Genomic DNA, 17,932 nt, shown 5'->3' on the forward strand with positions numbered 1-17,932 from the left:
GAGCGGCCTGTTCACCGAGCGCGGCGTCGTTCGTTACAAATAAGAATGCCAAGGATTACAGACATCGATATTCAGAAGCCGCGCGGGCAATAGAAGGCGCTGCATTCTGGTGAGCCTCGCAGGCGGTGTGACCCCAGCAGACATAGAGCTGGGGTCGAAGGAAGAAAAGACCCCGGGCCTGCGGTGGTTCTACGAGTCGGACGAGATGGGATTCCGGACACATCCACGAGACCCAAAGGATATAGAAGCACGGACCCCGACCAAACGAGAAGTGACTAGCGCGGTAATGTCAACCTTCGACCCTATGGGGCTGGCATCAGCCGTGCTAATAGAAGGGAAAGCGCTCATTCAGAGCATTTGGCGGAGCGGGATCGACTGGGACGACGTCATCCTGAAAAAGGACGAGGTGGCGTGGAAACGCTACATGGAGAACCTCCGCATGTTGCAAGGCCTCCGAATAGCAAGGTGCTTCTCGTGCTGCAGCACTGAGGGGGAGCTGCACACGTTCACCGACGCCAGCGAGAAGGCCGACGCGTGTGCAGTCTATTGGCGTCAGAAGACAGACGAGAGCACCTACCGCGTCACGCTTCTAGCAGGGAAAGCCAGGGTGACCCCACTGAGACCAGTCTCCATCCCAAGGCTGGAGCTGCAAGCTGCACTGCTGGGGACAAGGATGGCACAGACGATAGCGGACGAATTGGACATCGCGGTCGGTGGAAGGACGTACTGGACTGACTCCAGCACAGTCCTGACATGGATAAAGACCGACCCACGCACGTTCAAACCTTTCGTCGCGCACCGACTCGCCGAGATAGAACAGTCAACGAAGCCCCAAGAATGGCGATGGGTGCCTAGCTCGCAAAACCCAGCAGACGACGCAACTAGAGAGGCGCCGGCGGATTTCGACCACACGCACCGGTGGTTTAATGGACCCGAGTTCCTGGCGTGGGATGAATCGCGCTGGCCCAAGCCACGAACATTCAAGCAAGAACCGTCTGGAGAAGAGAAAGAGGCCTTCCTGGTCGCCACGGCGAGGACCGCTGACGCTAGACCCACGCCCGATCCGCACAGATTCTCGAGCTGGGTCAAGTTATTGAGAGCAACAGCCAGGGTCCTCCAATTTATCGAGCTGTGTCGACCCCGGAAGGAGAGCGCCTGCGTGTCCAGACAATTGGAGCAGCAAGATCCCACGTGGAGGACGACGCGAGCGAAGCAGCCCCGATCAACATGGAAGATAAGGACTCCAGAAGCACCTACAGAAGCGTGGCTGCCGCTCGATCCGCCCCACTTGAAGAAGGCGGAGAAGATCCTACTGAGGAGCAGCCAAGGAGAGAGCTTCGGTGAAAAAGATCCCGAACGTCACCCCAAGTTGCGACGGCTCGACGTCGTGATGGAAGATGGCCTGTTGCGCCTGCGCGGACGTGTCGACGCAGCGCAATACATAGATGTAGGCTGCAAGCGACCGATCGTGCTGGACGGGAAGCACGTGATAGCGAGATTATTGATCAAACACTATCACGAGGCGTTCCAGCACGGTAACCACGCAACAGTGATGAACGAGGTGCGGCAGCGCTACTGGATCCTAGGTCTAAGATCGATCATTCGAGCGACGGCCGTCCGATGCCAGTGGTGCAAGGTCTATCGGAGTACACCACGCCTACCGCCCACCGGAAACCTGCCGATAGAGCGGCTACGACATGGAGAGCCGCCGTTCACCTGTGCTGCCGTCGATTACTTCGGGCCGATGACGGTGACTGTAGGACGACGTCACGAGAAGAGGTGGGGCGTGCTGTTCACATGCCTCACCACGAGAGCAGTCCACATGGAGCTAGCAGCGTCACTGACGGCAGACTCAATGCTGTTAGCGCTGCGCAGGATGGCCGCCCGACGAGGAATGCCCAAAATCATTTACAGCGACAATGGGACTAACTTCGTCGGCGCCAACAAGGAGCTCAAGCAGGCAATCGAGAATGCAAGGGAAGCAGACGTCGTGTCACGGGCCGCTCAGATGAACATAAAATGGAAGTTCATCCCGCCAGGAGCGCCGAACATGGGAGGCGCGTGGGAACGTTTGGTGCGGTCCGTGAAGACCGCGCTGGCGGTCACACTGAAGGAAAGACACCCGAGGGAAGAAGTTCTGCACACTCTTCTGTTGGAGGCGGAGCACGTCGTCAACTCGCGACCGCTCGTCGCCAGGGAAGAGAGTTGGGAGTCAGAAGCACTCACGCCGAACCACTTCCTCATAGGGAAGTCTTGCGGAGCTCCAAGCATCGGCGACTACACAGACGAAGACCTGACCGGCAAAAGGACATGGAGAGTGGCGCAGCGTATGGCAGACCACTTCTGGAGTAGGTGGGTCAAGGAATACCTGCCTACGCTGCTGCCCAGGAAGATCAACGGGAGAGCAGCTGGCGAGGACTTGCAGTGTGGGGATACCGTCCTCATAGTGGACTCCACGCTGCCACGCAACACATGGCCGCGCGGGCAAGTTGTCCACACCTATCCAGGCCCCGACAACCGTGTACGAACCGTCGACGTCAGAACGAGCGGCGGTCTGCTTAAGAGACCTGCCTCCAAGATGATCCTGCTGGTGCCTGCAACGAGCGACGAGCCCACGCCCATAGAGTCGCCACTACAAGGAGTCGGTGCTACGCACGAGGGGGAGGATGTTGGCGACAGCGGCGTCGCCCCATAATTATAGAATAAGTTGAAGAATATAATAGAATATAGAATAGAATAATAGATTTATATAGATACGTACATAGACATAGAGTTATAACAAATAGATAAATAACAAATAGATAAATTATATAGAGTGCATATAGATAGATAAGGATATAGATAACGTGCACATATATTTTACTAAGAATAGAACGTAAGTTGCTTTGAAATAAATAGTATACACTTTTGCTTTATTATTCCCGATCGTTTTAAGATTAGCATATTAACTTAAATGAACACGCGCCCGGCCCGCGTCCCGAAACGATGTAACAAACAGCATTTATCTGTGTTCGGGACCGGGTATTTTGTTTATACGGGCGCGTCATATAGATTAAGCATAGAATAAGTTATATGTATCGATAGGGATTACAACATAGAATAGTTAAGTATAAGGCATTAGTATATACATTTATTAAATAAATAGATATAACGAATAAACCGAGCCGATCATAGTGAAAATGATCTCGACGAGAGCCGTATTTTACACGAGATCTCTGTAGGGTAACATTCCGAGGTAGTTAAGCGACCCTGCGACGCTGTCAGGTACCTGCCGACCTACCGACCGACCCTCGACCGACTACCTGCCAACCGCCGGCCGCCGACCCTCCGAACGAAGATCACCAAAAAACGCACGAGTAAAGACATCTGGGCCTCGAAGAATTTATTGAAATATTAAAGATTTGTATTGAAGACTTGAAGACTGTTGAAAAGATCGTCGGTTATTGAACATAGAAGAAATTCGGTTGTATTGACAGATCGGTCGGCTCGGTTTTACGTTCAGTAGCAAAGTTTTGAGTTTTAATTTCGAGCGAGCTTGTACGATATCGTACACCTCAGGACCCTACATCGACTGCTTCAGATCGACACGAATAATCGCCACGAGACGGGCATCCGGCGTCTTATAGGATTTCAAGAAATCTTATAAGATTCATAAACCCGTCCAACCTGGGTTGGCGTCACTCGCCTTATCGACACGGGTGACGTGCTGCGTACCCAACACTATTTATTATACTTTCTACTACTTGTGAAAAAAAATTGTAATGAAAATCGAATTAAAAACAAACGCCAAGAATACTTAGGTGTTTCATTTTTGCTTATTTTTAATACCTAAAATGAAGGAAGTTTGTGATGAAATGAACCAATGAAATTCAATAATACGCGTATGGCATAGCAGCTTGAATATTACATCAGTCCCACCGATGTCCACTGCTGGCGGTCTCACCGAAGCCTCACCACTACAACCGGTCGTGCATCCATCGGGCTCCCGCAACCATCATATGTCTTTAGTCCACTTTCTGGCATACCCACACTGCATAATATGTTTTACATACTAGAATCAAAACTAAAGGATTATATCTGACAGCTTCGTTTCGGTATCCACGTTATATAAGTAACTAGTCTGGCCATAATAAATACTGTTGCATAAAAACTGTTAATTTTTTTCATCTTTTTAATTATTTTGCATTTGAAACACATATTAATTTTTAAATTAAAGAAAAAGAAATTGCTTAAAATTTTTTTTCAATTTTTTTAATTATTTTGAATTTGAAACATTAAATTTAATTTAATTAAAAAACTTGTTTCGATTATACGCCATTTCACATATTTTTTCGTGTTCATTATCAAATTACAATATGAAATGGAGTGTTAAAGAAAATAGGATTCTGGTGATCGCCTTGCACAAAATGGGTATGGAGTCGTCTGTTTTGCTTGGTATAAGCTATATGTTAGCATATCGTACTATCAACAGATACAAGAATACTTTGTTGCTAAGCTAAGCTAAGCTAAGCTAAGCTAAGCTAAGCTAAGCTAAGCTAAGCTAAACTAAGCTAAGCTAAGCTAAGCTAAGCTAAGCTAAGCTAAGCTAAGCTAAGCTAAGCTAAGCTAAGCTAAGCTAAGCTAAGCTAAGCTAAGCTACGCTAAGCTAAGCTAAGCTAAGCTAAGCTAAGCTAAGCTAAGCTAAGCTAAGATAAGATAAGATAAGATAAGATAAGATAAGATAAGATAAGATAAGATAAGATAAGATAAGATAAGATAAGATAAGATAAGATAAGATAAGATAAGATAAGATAAGATAAGATAAGATAAGATAGGATAAGATAAGATAAGATAAGATAAGATAAGATAAGATAAGATAAGATAAGATAAGATAAGATAAGATAAGATAAGATAAGATAAGATAAGATAAGATAAGATAAGATAAGATAAGATAAGATAAGATAAGATAAGATAAGATAAGATAAGATAAGATAAGATAAGATAAGATAAGATAAGATAAGATAAGATAAGATAAGATAAGATAAGATAAGATAAGATAAGATAAGATAAGATAAGATAAGATAATATAAGATAAGATAAGATAAGATAAGATAAGATAAGATAAGATAAGATAAGATAAGATAAGATAAGATAGGATAAGATAGGATAGGATAGGATAAGATAAGATAAGATAAGATAAGATAAGATAAGATAAGATAAGATAAGATGTGTGTTTCAAATGCGAAACGGCATCCGTCACTAAGTTATTTTTCCCAGACGCACTGGTGGCGTACAGAATAGTGAGAAAGATACAGCCCAGTAACATACTCACACAAATCATGACGGGGCATGGCGGGTTCTCGGAATACTTATGTCGATTTAAGTGTAAAGAGAGCCCGTCATGCATCTGCGACCCAGCAGTGAGAGAAACCGTTCCTCATGTGCTGGTGGAATGTCCCATCTTTGCACAGGCTAGACATGATATCGAGCAAAAGCTGGACGTGAAAATTGGACTTGACACGTTGCATGAAATAATAATAGATACAAATAGAAATCAGTTCTTGAAATACTGCATAGCTATCATTGGAATAGTAATAAAAAGAAATAAATAGAAAATAAAGTATGTTTACAATAATATTAAGATATATTAGATATAAGCATACAATATATTAAGCAAAAACAAAAGTACATATGTAAGCACTAAAAATAAGAAAACAAAGCAAATGGGCTTGACATAAATTAAAACTTACCTTCCTCTTCTCCTGTCCAGCTCCCTGGAAAACAAAATTAAAAAGTATTGTTAGAATAGAACTAGAAGAGAAATGTAACAAATAACATAGGAAAAAGTAGAATAAGCACGTAATATAATAAGCAGTAGAATAAGAAGATAAAATGTAAACCATAGGAATAAGATAATAATATTGAAATTGTAAAAATTATATAAAGATAAGATAACATAAGTTTCAAACAATATTTTTGTAATTGATTTATGAATAAATGAGCAAAATGTTATTTACCCCGAAAAATAAAACAATAATAGGTTAAAGTAGCGGGAGTCCCACCCGGCTAAGTATGACAGATGATAAATGCAAGAAAGAAACAGTATGAAGCATGAAAGTGCGAGAAGCATAAAAGAGAGAACTGGAATGAATGAGTAACTTAGACTAAAAAGACCCGGTGATCTCACGATCGGGGAAAGGCATAAAAAAAAAGATAAGATAAGATAAGATAAGATAAGATAAGATAAGATTTAATACGTAAAATGAAGGAAGTTTGTGATGAAATGAACCAATGAAATTCAATAGATACGCATATGGCATAACAGCTTGAATATTACATATTTATTTATCTAACTATCAGTCCCACCGACGTCCACTGCTGGCGGTCTCACCGAAGCCTCACCACTACAACCGGTCATGCATCCATCGGGCTCCCGCAACCATCATATGTCTTTGGTCCACCTTCTGGCATACCCACACTGCATAATATGTTTTACGTACTAGAATCAAAACTAAAGGATTATATTTGACAGCTTCGTTTCGGTATCCACTTTATATAAGTAACTAGTCTGGCCATAATAAATACTGTTGCATAAAAACTGTTCTTTTTTTTAATCTTTTTAATTATTTTGCATTTGAAACACATATTAGTTTAAAAACTTATTTCGATTTTACGCCATTTCACATATTTTTTCGTGCTCTTTATCCTTCGATCAAGAATACTACTCTTTATCAAATTACAATATGAAATGGAGTGTTAAAGAAAATAGGATTCTGGTGATTGCCTTGCCTCTGTCATATTCCAGACATTTCAAAAGCTTGGTATCAGCTGTATGTTTTTTTTTTTTTTTTTTTTATTGCCCTTGTAGGCAGACGAGCATACGGCCCACGTGATGGTGAGTGGTTACCGTCGCCCATGGACTTCAGCAATGCCAGGGGCAGAGCCAAGCCGCTGCCTACGGCTGTATGTTCGTATATCGTACTATCAACAGATACAATAATACTTCGTCTGTCGAAGACCAGAAAAGATCGGGGCGACCGCGTGCTGTTAGAATTACAAAGGCTGTTAATACTGTTATAGCCAAAATTCATCGAAACCCCATTAAAAAGCAAAAAATCTTATCGCGAGAAATGAAGAAATATCCTCTTTATCGATGAAAAAATTTTCACGATTGAAGAACACTACGATAAGCAAAATTATAAAGCGTACGCTCACATTTCTAAAGAAGCTGCTCAAGTGGTCGGAAAGGTACAACGTGGTCATCATCCTGCGTCAGTGATGATTTGTTGGGGGACCTTGGGATCTTATCAAGGAGTCACAAAACTACATTTTTGTGAAAAAGGAGTGAACACATCAGTCAAAGTGTATCAAGATACATACAGTCTTGGGTCAAATTGTGAAACCGCTGAGCAGTACTTTTTTTTTAAATATACCATGGACTTTCCAGAAGGAATCTGGAAGGAAGGCATCTGGTCACAAGGCACGAACTTCCCAGGCCTGGCTTGAAACCAACGTTCCGGACTTTATAAGAGCTGAAGACTGGCCCTCATCTAGCCTAGACCTCAAATTATTCCTCCTCAATTTAGACTTCAACTTATGGTCAGTTTTAAAGGACATGGTCTGCTCTAAACGACAAAACGACATTCAGTTTCATAAAAAACCTTTGAATCAAGCAGTGGCGAAATTTCCCTTGGAAACAGTGCGTAATTCCATGGATTAAAACCCAAATGTGGCCATTTCGAATAGAATATTATTATTTTTTGCTGAGACTTTAATATACATTTCAATTGATCGATTATATCGAAGAAGTAGGATTTAAGCCTATCGTTCATGGTGAGCTCGCTAATGCTAATTAAATTGTATCGCGCGACCTAAGAGCGAGAGATTGCGCGATGCGCTAACTGCGTTCTAGTGCGCTACATGCCATCAGTTCCACTGAACTTCTACGTAGCAACCGGTTGCTGGTGTATCGCACCGACCCGGGAGACTGGTTCTGGTACAGCAGGGTATTCCGGAATAGCGGCGGCACCGTCCGGGGCGGCCTGATGGGCTGCCGTATTCAGACGGCTGACGTAGAGTCGTCAACTATCGCTTCGACAACCCGTCGCCGCGTCGGTCGGGCGTCCTAGGGGTGGCGCCGCGAGTCTGGTTGCAGTGTTCAGGGTCGACCTAACCTCAGAATTTATTAGAGCCTACAGATATTACAACATAATGCCATTACTTACTTTAAGACATGAGTTTGACTCCTCAATATTGTGTAGCGGCTGTCGGATATTGCATTTTGGCACATCACAATCACGATCACTAGCCTGCAGGATTTGAATACCAGCATAGTTGCATCGTTCGATATGATTGCACGAGTGTCTTATTCTTTAGACAAAGCCTAGTTCAAAATATGAGACTAGCTACGTAATCCCTAATATTTTTCGTTTCTAATGAAATCCCGTGTTTCCATTTGCATATTAATTAGCAGTAGGGGATTTTACTGGCCGGGGCTGATTTCCACTGAGCTACTCGCCGGATCTTCTCAGTGGGTCACGATTCCGATTCGGTGGTAGATTCAGTAAAGTATTGCTCTTGCTAGCCAGTGTTAGGAAATTCTCTCAGATTGAGCCCGTGAGGTCACCTACTCGTCCAGGAGTAGCTAGAATAGCCCCTTAGGCTTCCAGCGAATAGGGGGGAAAAGGACTGGTAACACTGTATGGCAGGAGTCTACTGGAAACACGAAGTATTCATGTATTCCGTTTTTAAGGGTGGGGTCAGTGGCGCTAAAACACAATTGAGAATTCGAACTCATGTCTCAAAGTCTGTCACAGCATTTACATTTTGGTAAACACTGATGAACATTTAATATCCAAAATCAACAACCATGAGAATTACAGAACAAACAAGTTTACATAATTTTATAGTTTTTTTTTTGCTTACATTAGTGGACGGGCTCACAGTCCACCTGATGTTAAGTGGTTACTGGAGTCCATAGACATCTACAACATAAATGCGCCATCCACCTTAAGATATAAATTCTAAGATCTCAGTATAGTTACAACGGCTGCTCCACCCTTCAAACCCAAACGCATTACTGCTTCACGGCAGAAATAGGCGGAGTGGTAGTACCTACCCGTGCGGATTCACAAGAGGTCCTACCAGTAATAACGCAAATTATAATTTTGCGGGTTTGATTTTTTATTACACGATGTTATTCCTTTACCATGGAAGTCAATCGGGAACCTTTGTTAAGTACGTATTTCATTAGAAAAATTGGTACCCGCCTGCGGGATTCGAACACCGTTGCATCGCTAAATACGAATGCACCGGACGTCTTATCCTTTAGGCAACGACGACTTCTTAAGCTGGCAAACCGAGCGGACTCAAAAGAGGTCCTACCATCAGTATAATAATAGTAGAAATATGGTGATTTTAGGGGAGCATCCGTATTACTAAGTCATGAATCAATCACATTATACCTACATCGAAGGCAATCTTTGTGTAACCTAAAACAGATGAAAAAATCAAGACAAAAAAAACAAGAAATAAACTTTTCAAATGTTATATTTTGATTCAATAAGTTACTCAATTAACATAAATTTTATACATTTTACGTACAATATTAATATTATATGATAGATTTACAAATTAATCCATCCACTCATCGCCGACTATATAAATAATAACTTATCTTTGTACCTATGTTATATTGTACGTATGATCAACCAGGGTAATTAATAGTTCTCGATCGACTCGTTCTAATCATGTTTACAACAATGACTATATTAAAATTTAATCGATGCTATAATAAATTAGCAGTAGTAGGTATTTCGTGAAGAAGCATTACATAAATTCGTAACCAAAAGTTACTTTTAGTCAATTGAAATACAAAGCCCAAATTGTGATGATTCTTTTGTTATAATACAGATGTAATATTAATGACGGGTATTATTAAAACTATTGTAAAATTTTTGAGATATTACAAATCTCTGTAAAAATGATTTACGCTAAAAAAAGTACACACCATGTGCCTGTCAAATGGAGATATTTCAAAAAATATATAAGCTTAATTTATCAAATGGTTTTCTTTAACCGATGAGAAGTTTGTTGTTTACAATTTTCGATTCTTTTTTTTAATTACCCGGGTCGATCATAACTGAATTTAATAATATTAAATATTACTATGTGTATGTGAGAATATATGAAATTATTTCAAGAGTTCATTAACCTTTTCAATTCTTCAAGGTTTTGTAATAGGTTTTAGTCGCATTTATGTTTGCTTATTAATATCCAAAGGAAAAAATCGATTTGTTCTGTAGACCATATATATGTAAGTAAGTTATTTGTTTCCAAAAATCAAATAGTAACCGTTACAACGAATTTATAGAGATTTTTCAACAAAATTTTAACAAGTAAATATGCCAGAGAACTACAATTTTATTATTTAGTAAGCTGTCAGTAAGATATCTTTCAAAATTTGCGTCTGTCTTGCTCGCACACTATGACTTTGCAATAGGTGTGAACAAAGTAGGTAGATTTATTTTGATGTCTGTTTTGATTAAAATTTAATAATAAAAAAATACAGTTGTAGTAAAATTTTGATTAAAAAAAAATCTTTTTTCTTAAGATAACCGTTAAATTTTAAGAAGACTAAACGAAATAATTCATGAAATAATTGAATTTTTTTGTATAAAAAATAAAATAAGGATTTTATCACATTTCCCAACCAGAAAAATAAGGTTTTGGACGATTCGAGAAAAAGCCGCCTAGTATTATTGTATTAAGAGATCGATTAGTGACAATTTTATTTAAAGTCTTTATCAATTTTACTTTCCGAGATCTTTTTTTTAATTGTAAAACTACGAAAAATATGTCGTCTATAGACCTGCGTCTTTGATAGGCGTTAAATTAGTTTCACTACACAAAAATATGATGACTTAGTTTCCCATTACGATATTGCAACAATAATTTTCTATTTTTTCTAATAACTACAGTTTTAAACATTTGTTACACCAGGGTTATAGTCTGGCATTCAATTTGATATGCCTTTGTCATGAATAATGAAAAAATATCAATCAAAAATGTCAAATTCCTTGAGTTTATTTCGATGATTCGTAAGGCTGTTTGTTATGTTTAACAAATGTATTCTAGTTGAAATGGTAAATAGGTACATTAAAATTTTAAAATCTCTTTGATATAAATGATTTATTCACTTTATTATTAAATGATTGGTACCAGACAACGACTGGAAAACTTAATGCGTCCAAAAAAAAATTTATACTTTAAGAAACGTAACCTTTTTTCGGAGTTTTAGAAAAAAGAAATTGGACAATTGTGTTATCTGTGTCTTAAATGAATTATGTTGATCGATAATTCTATTGACAAATGTAAGTGACCTGGCGTCGGCTCGCGTATGTACATATTACATGTTTCATGAATTTAATATAGACGTATAAAAACATTGTGAAAAACAAACACTGAAACCATAATAAAAAGTGAAACCGATATACCATTTTATGCGTTATAAAATATTTTATATTAAAATTTTTAAAACAATTTTATTTGTTTAAATAATTAGCGCAATTACACGGATGAACGCGTCGAAACAATGCTCCGTATCGAATCGCTTCGCCATTTTGTCGTGTAACTTTAAATGTGAGTTAAAAACGTAATAAAAATCACACTCATAACACATATATTGTTTGCTAATTGGCTCTCTTATCGACGTTAGAGTTAAATATTCATCAATAATATTCTTTGTTTCACGAAATAATATATTTTGTTTCACTCTACGCTCGTAATTGTATTAACGACGCCATTTTGTTTTTTTTTGTTATTTTTAATTCGATCGTAATTATTTTTTTATTGTCTCTTACTGCGATGTTATCTTATTTTCTTATCGGTTTAATTAGTAGTTTTTAATATGTTTTCGTTTCTATAACAAATTTGTATTTTTGATAATAAGAATTATATTATATTATGGAGTTTTATATATTATGAAGTCACGACATGGAACTGAAATAACATTAAAATAATATAAATGCACTTATAAATTCTTGTGTATGTTACGTTATAGTATATATTGTCATCATGTAGCATATGTAAGTAAAACTTGTATGATGAATGATAATGCAATGAATTGTAAAAATAAATATGATAAATTTAAGGGTAGCGCTAAAAATTTCAAATCAATCATATGATTTATTTTAATATTAATGACGACATGAGTCTTATCAGTTCGACTTTTCTAAAAGTCAAGTAATAAAATATGAAAAAAAAAACATGATCTACAAAATTATTGCCCCAGAATGTAAAAAGAAATAAATATATTAAATTATTTTAATTAACAAAAAAGAAGAGAAGACAGACTATTTACACTACACACTATATAATACACGGTTCCTACGTCTAATATTCACACTGGATATGTCAACTGTACCAAGTCTTTACTGAAGCCGGTTACAACTAATGATAATCTGTTTACTCACTGAACGAGCGACAACTTCCGATCAGTCACTGATACACAAATACATAAGCCTCTATGTGCACAAGTCATTTTCACGTGTTAAGCAACGATTCTATGCTAAAGGGATTGTGTTTTCGCGTCCCACCATTTTTCGATAAGTCTTGTTCGGTCGACGTGCCTCCGCCGCCGCTCAAATCTAAGGACACGGCCCTCCCCGAATCGAAGTCAAACTTTTCGAAGTTCGCACCAACACTCGTGAAGCTCTTGAAGAACGAAGCCTGAGGATCCGGGCCCGGACTGTAATTCCTCGTCGAATGAGCGTCCGACGCCGAGCTGTCCGAGTTGTTCATGCCGTCGGCACCAGAGGGCGCGCGGATTCTGCCGGAAAGAGAAAAATCTTCAGGGCCGGAATCGTGACAGGAATCTCCTCCGACGACGTCGATCATGCTGTCCTCGCCCTCTCCGTCATCGGAGTCTGAGTAGACGCCGGTGTTTCGGTGTTGCGCTAAGTATTCGGACTTCAAAGCCTCTAGATCGACGGCGATGCCCTTGGCTCTGAGCTTCCTGGCCTGCCGGTCCAGAGCCTTGGCCAGCTTCTTCCTCCTGCGCGCCCTGATAACATTTAATTGGTCTCAATTAGCGTACGTTATCCAGAATTATCGAACAAAACGATTTGCGTTACTATGTAATGAATGTTTTTCAATTGCCCGAAAAGTCTTTCAGATAATGTGGCCATCGCGGGGTTATCGTTTTTATCGCCGGAGGTGGACCCGAAGTAATTAAATTAGCCAAAATTATGACCTCAATGCGATTGACGAAGCTTAAATGTACTATATATAATATACTAAGTATATAACCTGCATTACTACGTAGAAACATCGTCGGGTTATAATCGGTTCAGTTCGTTCGTTTCTGATGCAATCCTACAATTTGTTATTAATTAGTTTCTAGATAATTTTTATGTTTTTACAACCATCATTAAATGTAATTAATGAGAAATGAGATACGCTTTGTTTGTGTTACAGTTGTAATATATTTTAATGACGAGCGCGTTAATAATTTAAAGACATTTGTTTTTATTGTTTTTATTTTTAAAAAAATCTTATTAATTTTCCTAGTATTTCATCATTATTTTAAACCTAAGATAACGCTGAGTGTCTTGTAGGTTACCAAATTAACAAGGGTGATGTCATTGTGGAATACCGCGGGTTTTGGTACCTACATACACATATATATGTAAATGTAGAATTGCATGTCTTTCCCATTCGATAATTGATTAGCATAACTTTAAAGAGTGTAACCAAACTGTCCGAATTCAGAAATTACAAAGCCTATTTTTATAAAAAAAAAATTACAGTTAACGTCTACCCTCCAAATTCAATATATCTCGTGTTCAGAGTTTTCTTAGATCCCGAAATTTAGTCTCAGAGTAGAATTTCTGTGACAGAGACGGATTGAGTTGACCAAATTAGAAGACGCAAAGACCTGACCAGATCAAGTTTGCTTTGGTAGTCCCAGTTTATGAGTGTAACAAATTGATGGTGAACTATGAGCGAAACGTCATTTACTCTCAAAAAACGATAATGACCGCTCTAAAGAGAACGGAACGACCGAGAAGAAAGATTATTTAATAATTACCGTTCACGGGCTCTAAGTTCGTGTGGAGGGATAGGCTCTCCAGAGCAGGATTGAGGATGCGCGTTGTGGGCTGGTCGCCCCGGCCCTTTCTTTGTATGCTCCTTCTTACGCCATTTCGCTCTCCGATTTTGGAACCACACCTATGGAAGAAGAATTTGCTTTTAGTCATGAATTTGTGGTAATAAAGGCTGGTAACACCCAAGTTAGTCACGTGTTCCGTAGACAATTTTTGTTCAGTTCTAAATACAAATATATTTTTAAGCTTTTTTATTCCATTACAGTAGATAGATATGCACACATACATAAGGACTTACTGTAGAATATTCCGAGTCTAAATTATAGACAGGGTTATATAATTAACAACTCGTAAAGTTTAATAAAGGTTTGTTTTAATAGGCTTTAAACCGTACGCCTCAGGTTGTAAGTGAGCCAGTCTAGATTGAGACGTTAAATTTCAATGGCCCATCTTTCTCATGCAAATGCGATGGGATCGTGCGCCGGCATTTGTCGCGCCATTAAATCTGCGTTGTATCCACAGATCATATTGGTTGTATCTAAGATGCCGCGTTTATAATCTGTGGGCGTGTGGGGTTGTCTGATATGGAAAATTAAAATATCCGTAGTAGTTTTTTTTTAAGGTATACATATATGTTATAATGTGAGTATAAAAGGTTTCAACAATTTTATTGGGTTCACCTAATTTACTTAAACTTGATTACAATACTTCAGAAACCACGTAGTTATTGAATATTCTACTAAGGATTCATACTAATACGTTATATAGGAGAATCGATGAGAAACTAGCTGATTCAAAGGGAGGAGTGATACTGATTAGAATCTCCTCAAAATTAGGCCTTCTGCTGGAACCAAGATAGACTATTGGTTGAGAAATTAAAGTGAGGAAATCACTGTTAAAAACGATTTAAAAAAAAATAGCTATTGACATTTCGACCTCGTCAGGTTGCAACAATCCAGCTATAACTTTAAACCCTTAGGACCTTTAGAAGTCCAATCGCATATTTTCTATTATTTATTGCTCACATGGGTGTACGAGCTCGCGGCCCACTCGGTGTTAAATGGTTACTAGAGCCCACAGAAATCTACAACGCAAATGCCGCCACACATATTTTGACATGAGTTCTAAGGTCTCAGTTTTTACAGTACAACGTCTACCCCGCTCTTCAAACCGAAACGCATTAATGCGTCTGAAATAGACAGATTTGCAATACCTATCCGTGCGGACTCAAAAAACGTCCTATCACCGCTAAAAATCATATCTTCTATAATAATGAGCATATCTTCTTAGCCGGATAAACATCATACGAATTGAAATGCTTTGGCCTTAACATAGTAAATAACGAGAACCACGATACATTAACAATAATACAACGTTTATCGAAGGTATGAACCTATATTGTTGGCTCTGTGATGTCAGCCTGAAATAGCATTTTCCCGTGGGTGTCGTTAAAAGCCGACTAAGGGATTCAATGGAGGATGGGCAGCAACGTTATCTGAATGTCAAACCAGCGTACTACAATCGCCAATTGGCATTCAATTTATGACCGTGAACTCTCTCGTCTACCCATAAAATAATATAATAATAAAATAATGAATAACTGGGAACAAATTACGCACGATCATCCGGCCTCAAGCAAGAATTCCCTGTGTTATGGTTAGACAATAAACACCCATACAAAGAACAAACTAAGTTGTCCGATGTGGGAATCGAACCCACGACCCTTGGCACAACAGCCAGGGTCGCTAACTACGGCACCACCGAGTCAGTCAGAATACATACATATCATAATATAGTCTTCGAATTTGGCGAGTCTTAGACATAATTAAAACTCATTTTACGCTTTAAAATCACGATTTCAAACTGTCATTCTATTATTTTTGTTGTTTCGAAGGCTTTTCAGTTTTTGTAAAGAGATGGATGATCAAATAAATATTAGTTAAAACGTAATTTGAACGTCGCCATCATTGGATTAGTAATGATTCATAGAAGCTTTATAAGCCCATTGTAATAGTACTATCAAAGAGTGCTATTCATATTCGTTCGATAGAGCAAAAAGCCAGAATCAAACTATAATACCATTATAAGTATTCAAAATAATAATAACATGGCCGACCTCAGTTAAGTACTTTTTGATAAATTGCTTCATTTTTTATGATTAAACACTTTTAGTATTGTTACTTATGATTAGCAGCTGTAGCAAGGGTTGCTTTTTGAAAAACAAACTCTGAGATAATTGGTCGGTGTCGACAGGGTGCTGGGTCGGGTAGGGAAAAAATTACACTTTTATTTGTGTTTATGTGTGGCTATGTGGTGGAACACAAGATATTGGACAGATGCCTGAATTTTGCTTACGACGTTTTCAAGATAAGCTTGCATATATACAAGTTCCGAACAACAACATTGGGACCGTCGGTTTACCTAGCAATATCACCCGCTCGGTGGAAGATCTTCTCACTGTCGTAAATCCCAAATCCACATAACTGCATGCTACGCGGCGAACCAAATGTGAGAAGTAAGCGCGGGGAAGCGGGGAATGGGTGCTGTATGAGTAAGTATTAGCCCCAAAATTGAGAATTAGCAGGACGTGGACCTAAATCAAACCGGGAAAGTTTCGATTTCATTCATCTAATTACGTTTTTTATTACAAAATGGTAAGATTGCGTTCCAAGCCGGCATATTTAAAGAAGTTAAGCTAAAGCTAAGTTAGAATTACCACGTCGTCGTGGCCTGTAGGATAAGACATCCGGTGAATTCGTGTTGAGCGATGCACCGGTGTTCAAATCCCAGGCGGGTACCAATTGTTCTAATGAAATACGTACTCAACAAATGTTTACGATTGACTTCCACGGTGAAGGAATAACATCGTGTAATTAAAATTAAACCCGCAAAATTGTAATTTGCGTAATTACTGGTGGTAGGACGTCTTGTGAGCTCGCATGGGTAAATACGAGTACCATCACCCTGCCTATTTCTGCCGTGAAGCAATGACCTTTCAGTTTGATGAGTGGGGCAGCCGTTGTACTGTTAAAACTGAGACTTTAGAACTCAATTAAATTTAAATTTATATATTATATAAAATTTAAAATTAAACCCGCAAAAATATAATTTGCGTAATTTCTGGTGGTAGGACCTCTTGTGAGTCTGCACGGCTAGGTACCACCACCTTGCCTATTTCTGCTGTGAAGCAGTAATTGCGTTTCGGTTTGAAGGGTGGGGCAGCCGTTGTAACTATACTTGAGACTTTAGAACTTATATCTTAAGGTCGGTGGCGCATTTACGTTGTAGATGTCTACGGGCTCCAGTAATTACTTAATACCAGATGGGCTGTGAGCTCGTCCGTCCATCTAAGCAATAAAAAAAGAATAGGATTGAGTAGCCTCAAGTATATAAAACACGCTATACAGACTTATGAAACTCCGATAATAATTCATTATGAATAATACAATTAATATTAAATTCAGAGCACATTCCGAACTACCAATGTAACAGTAATATCCGCAAATTAATACAATGCTAATGAAGACAGATTGATGTTAGAATTATGCTGTTCTTATCACATTACACATGCATGATGGGCTTACAGCTAATCTGCTCTGAACCCTAGGGTACTTTGAAAGGTACATTCAACTGTCTTGGAGGTGCAGTCGTTAGCGCGCTTGACTACAGAGTTGTAGGTTCAATTCCCAGACCACGCTAACGTGTATATGATGAACGAATTTGTTTCCTCTTTATCTGATTGGTTGATTGCATGTACATGCTTATACGTATATTTGTATGTATCTATAAATGGGAAATGGGTTTTTAGGGACCAGGTGACAATGTTTTTTTTCCTACCTATGCTGATA

At 39.1% G+C, this 17,932-nt stretch overlaps 2 protein-coding genes across 2 annotated transcripts in view; one reads left to right on the forward strand and one right to left on the reverse strand.

Moving 5' to 3' along the window:
- Window positions 1–205: 205 nt before the first annotated feature.
- On the forward strand, window positions 206–8,108 carry LOC119629784 (uncharacterized). Its single transcript, XM_038016955.1, has 3 exons — window positions 206–2,668; window positions 7,427–7,578; window positions 7,910–8,108. The coding sequence occupies exons 1-3, from the start codon at window positions 206–208 to the stop codon at window positions 8,106–8,108; spliced, it is 2,814 nt and encodes a 937-aa protein (XP_037872883.1).
- A 1,404-nt stretch (window positions 8,109–9,512) lies between these two features.
- LOC101740529 (homeobox protein unc-4) overlaps window positions 9,513–17,932 on the reverse strand; it is a 62,164-nt gene continuing 53,744 nt past the window's right edge. Inside the window, exons 3-4 of the mRNA XM_004921896.5 lie at window positions 14,069–14,208; window positions 9,513–13,042 (exon numbers count right to left, since the gene is read on the reverse strand). Coding sequence (XP_004921953.1) covers window positions 12,523–13,042; window positions 14,069–14,208 — 660 coding nt within the window. The 3' untranslated portion in view covers window positions 9,513–12,522. The remainder of the gene's footprint in view (window positions 13,043–14,068; window positions 14,209–17,932) is intronic.

This window comes from Bombyx mori, chromosome 17 (genome assembly GCF_030269925.1).
Source record: "Bombyx mori chromosome 17, ASM3026992v2".
NCBI classification, from domain to species: Eukaryota; Metazoa; Arthropoda; class Insecta; order Lepidoptera; family Bombycidae; genus Bombyx; species Bombyx mori.

Bases quoted from the DNA above. Each gene is read 5' to 3' on its own strand.
- LOC119629784 (XM_038016955.1), top strand. From the start codon at position 206: ATGGGATTCCGGACACATCCACGAGACCCAAAGGATATAGAAGCACGG. The intron at 2,669-7,426 runs GTTGGCGACAGC...TGGACTTTCCAG, and splicing joins CTACGCACGAGGGGGAGGAT to AAGGAATCTGGAAGGAAGGC. The intron at 7,579-7,909 runs GTCAGTTTTAAA...ACATGCCATCAG, and splicing joins AATTTAGACTTCAACTTATG to TTCCACTGAACTTCTACGTA.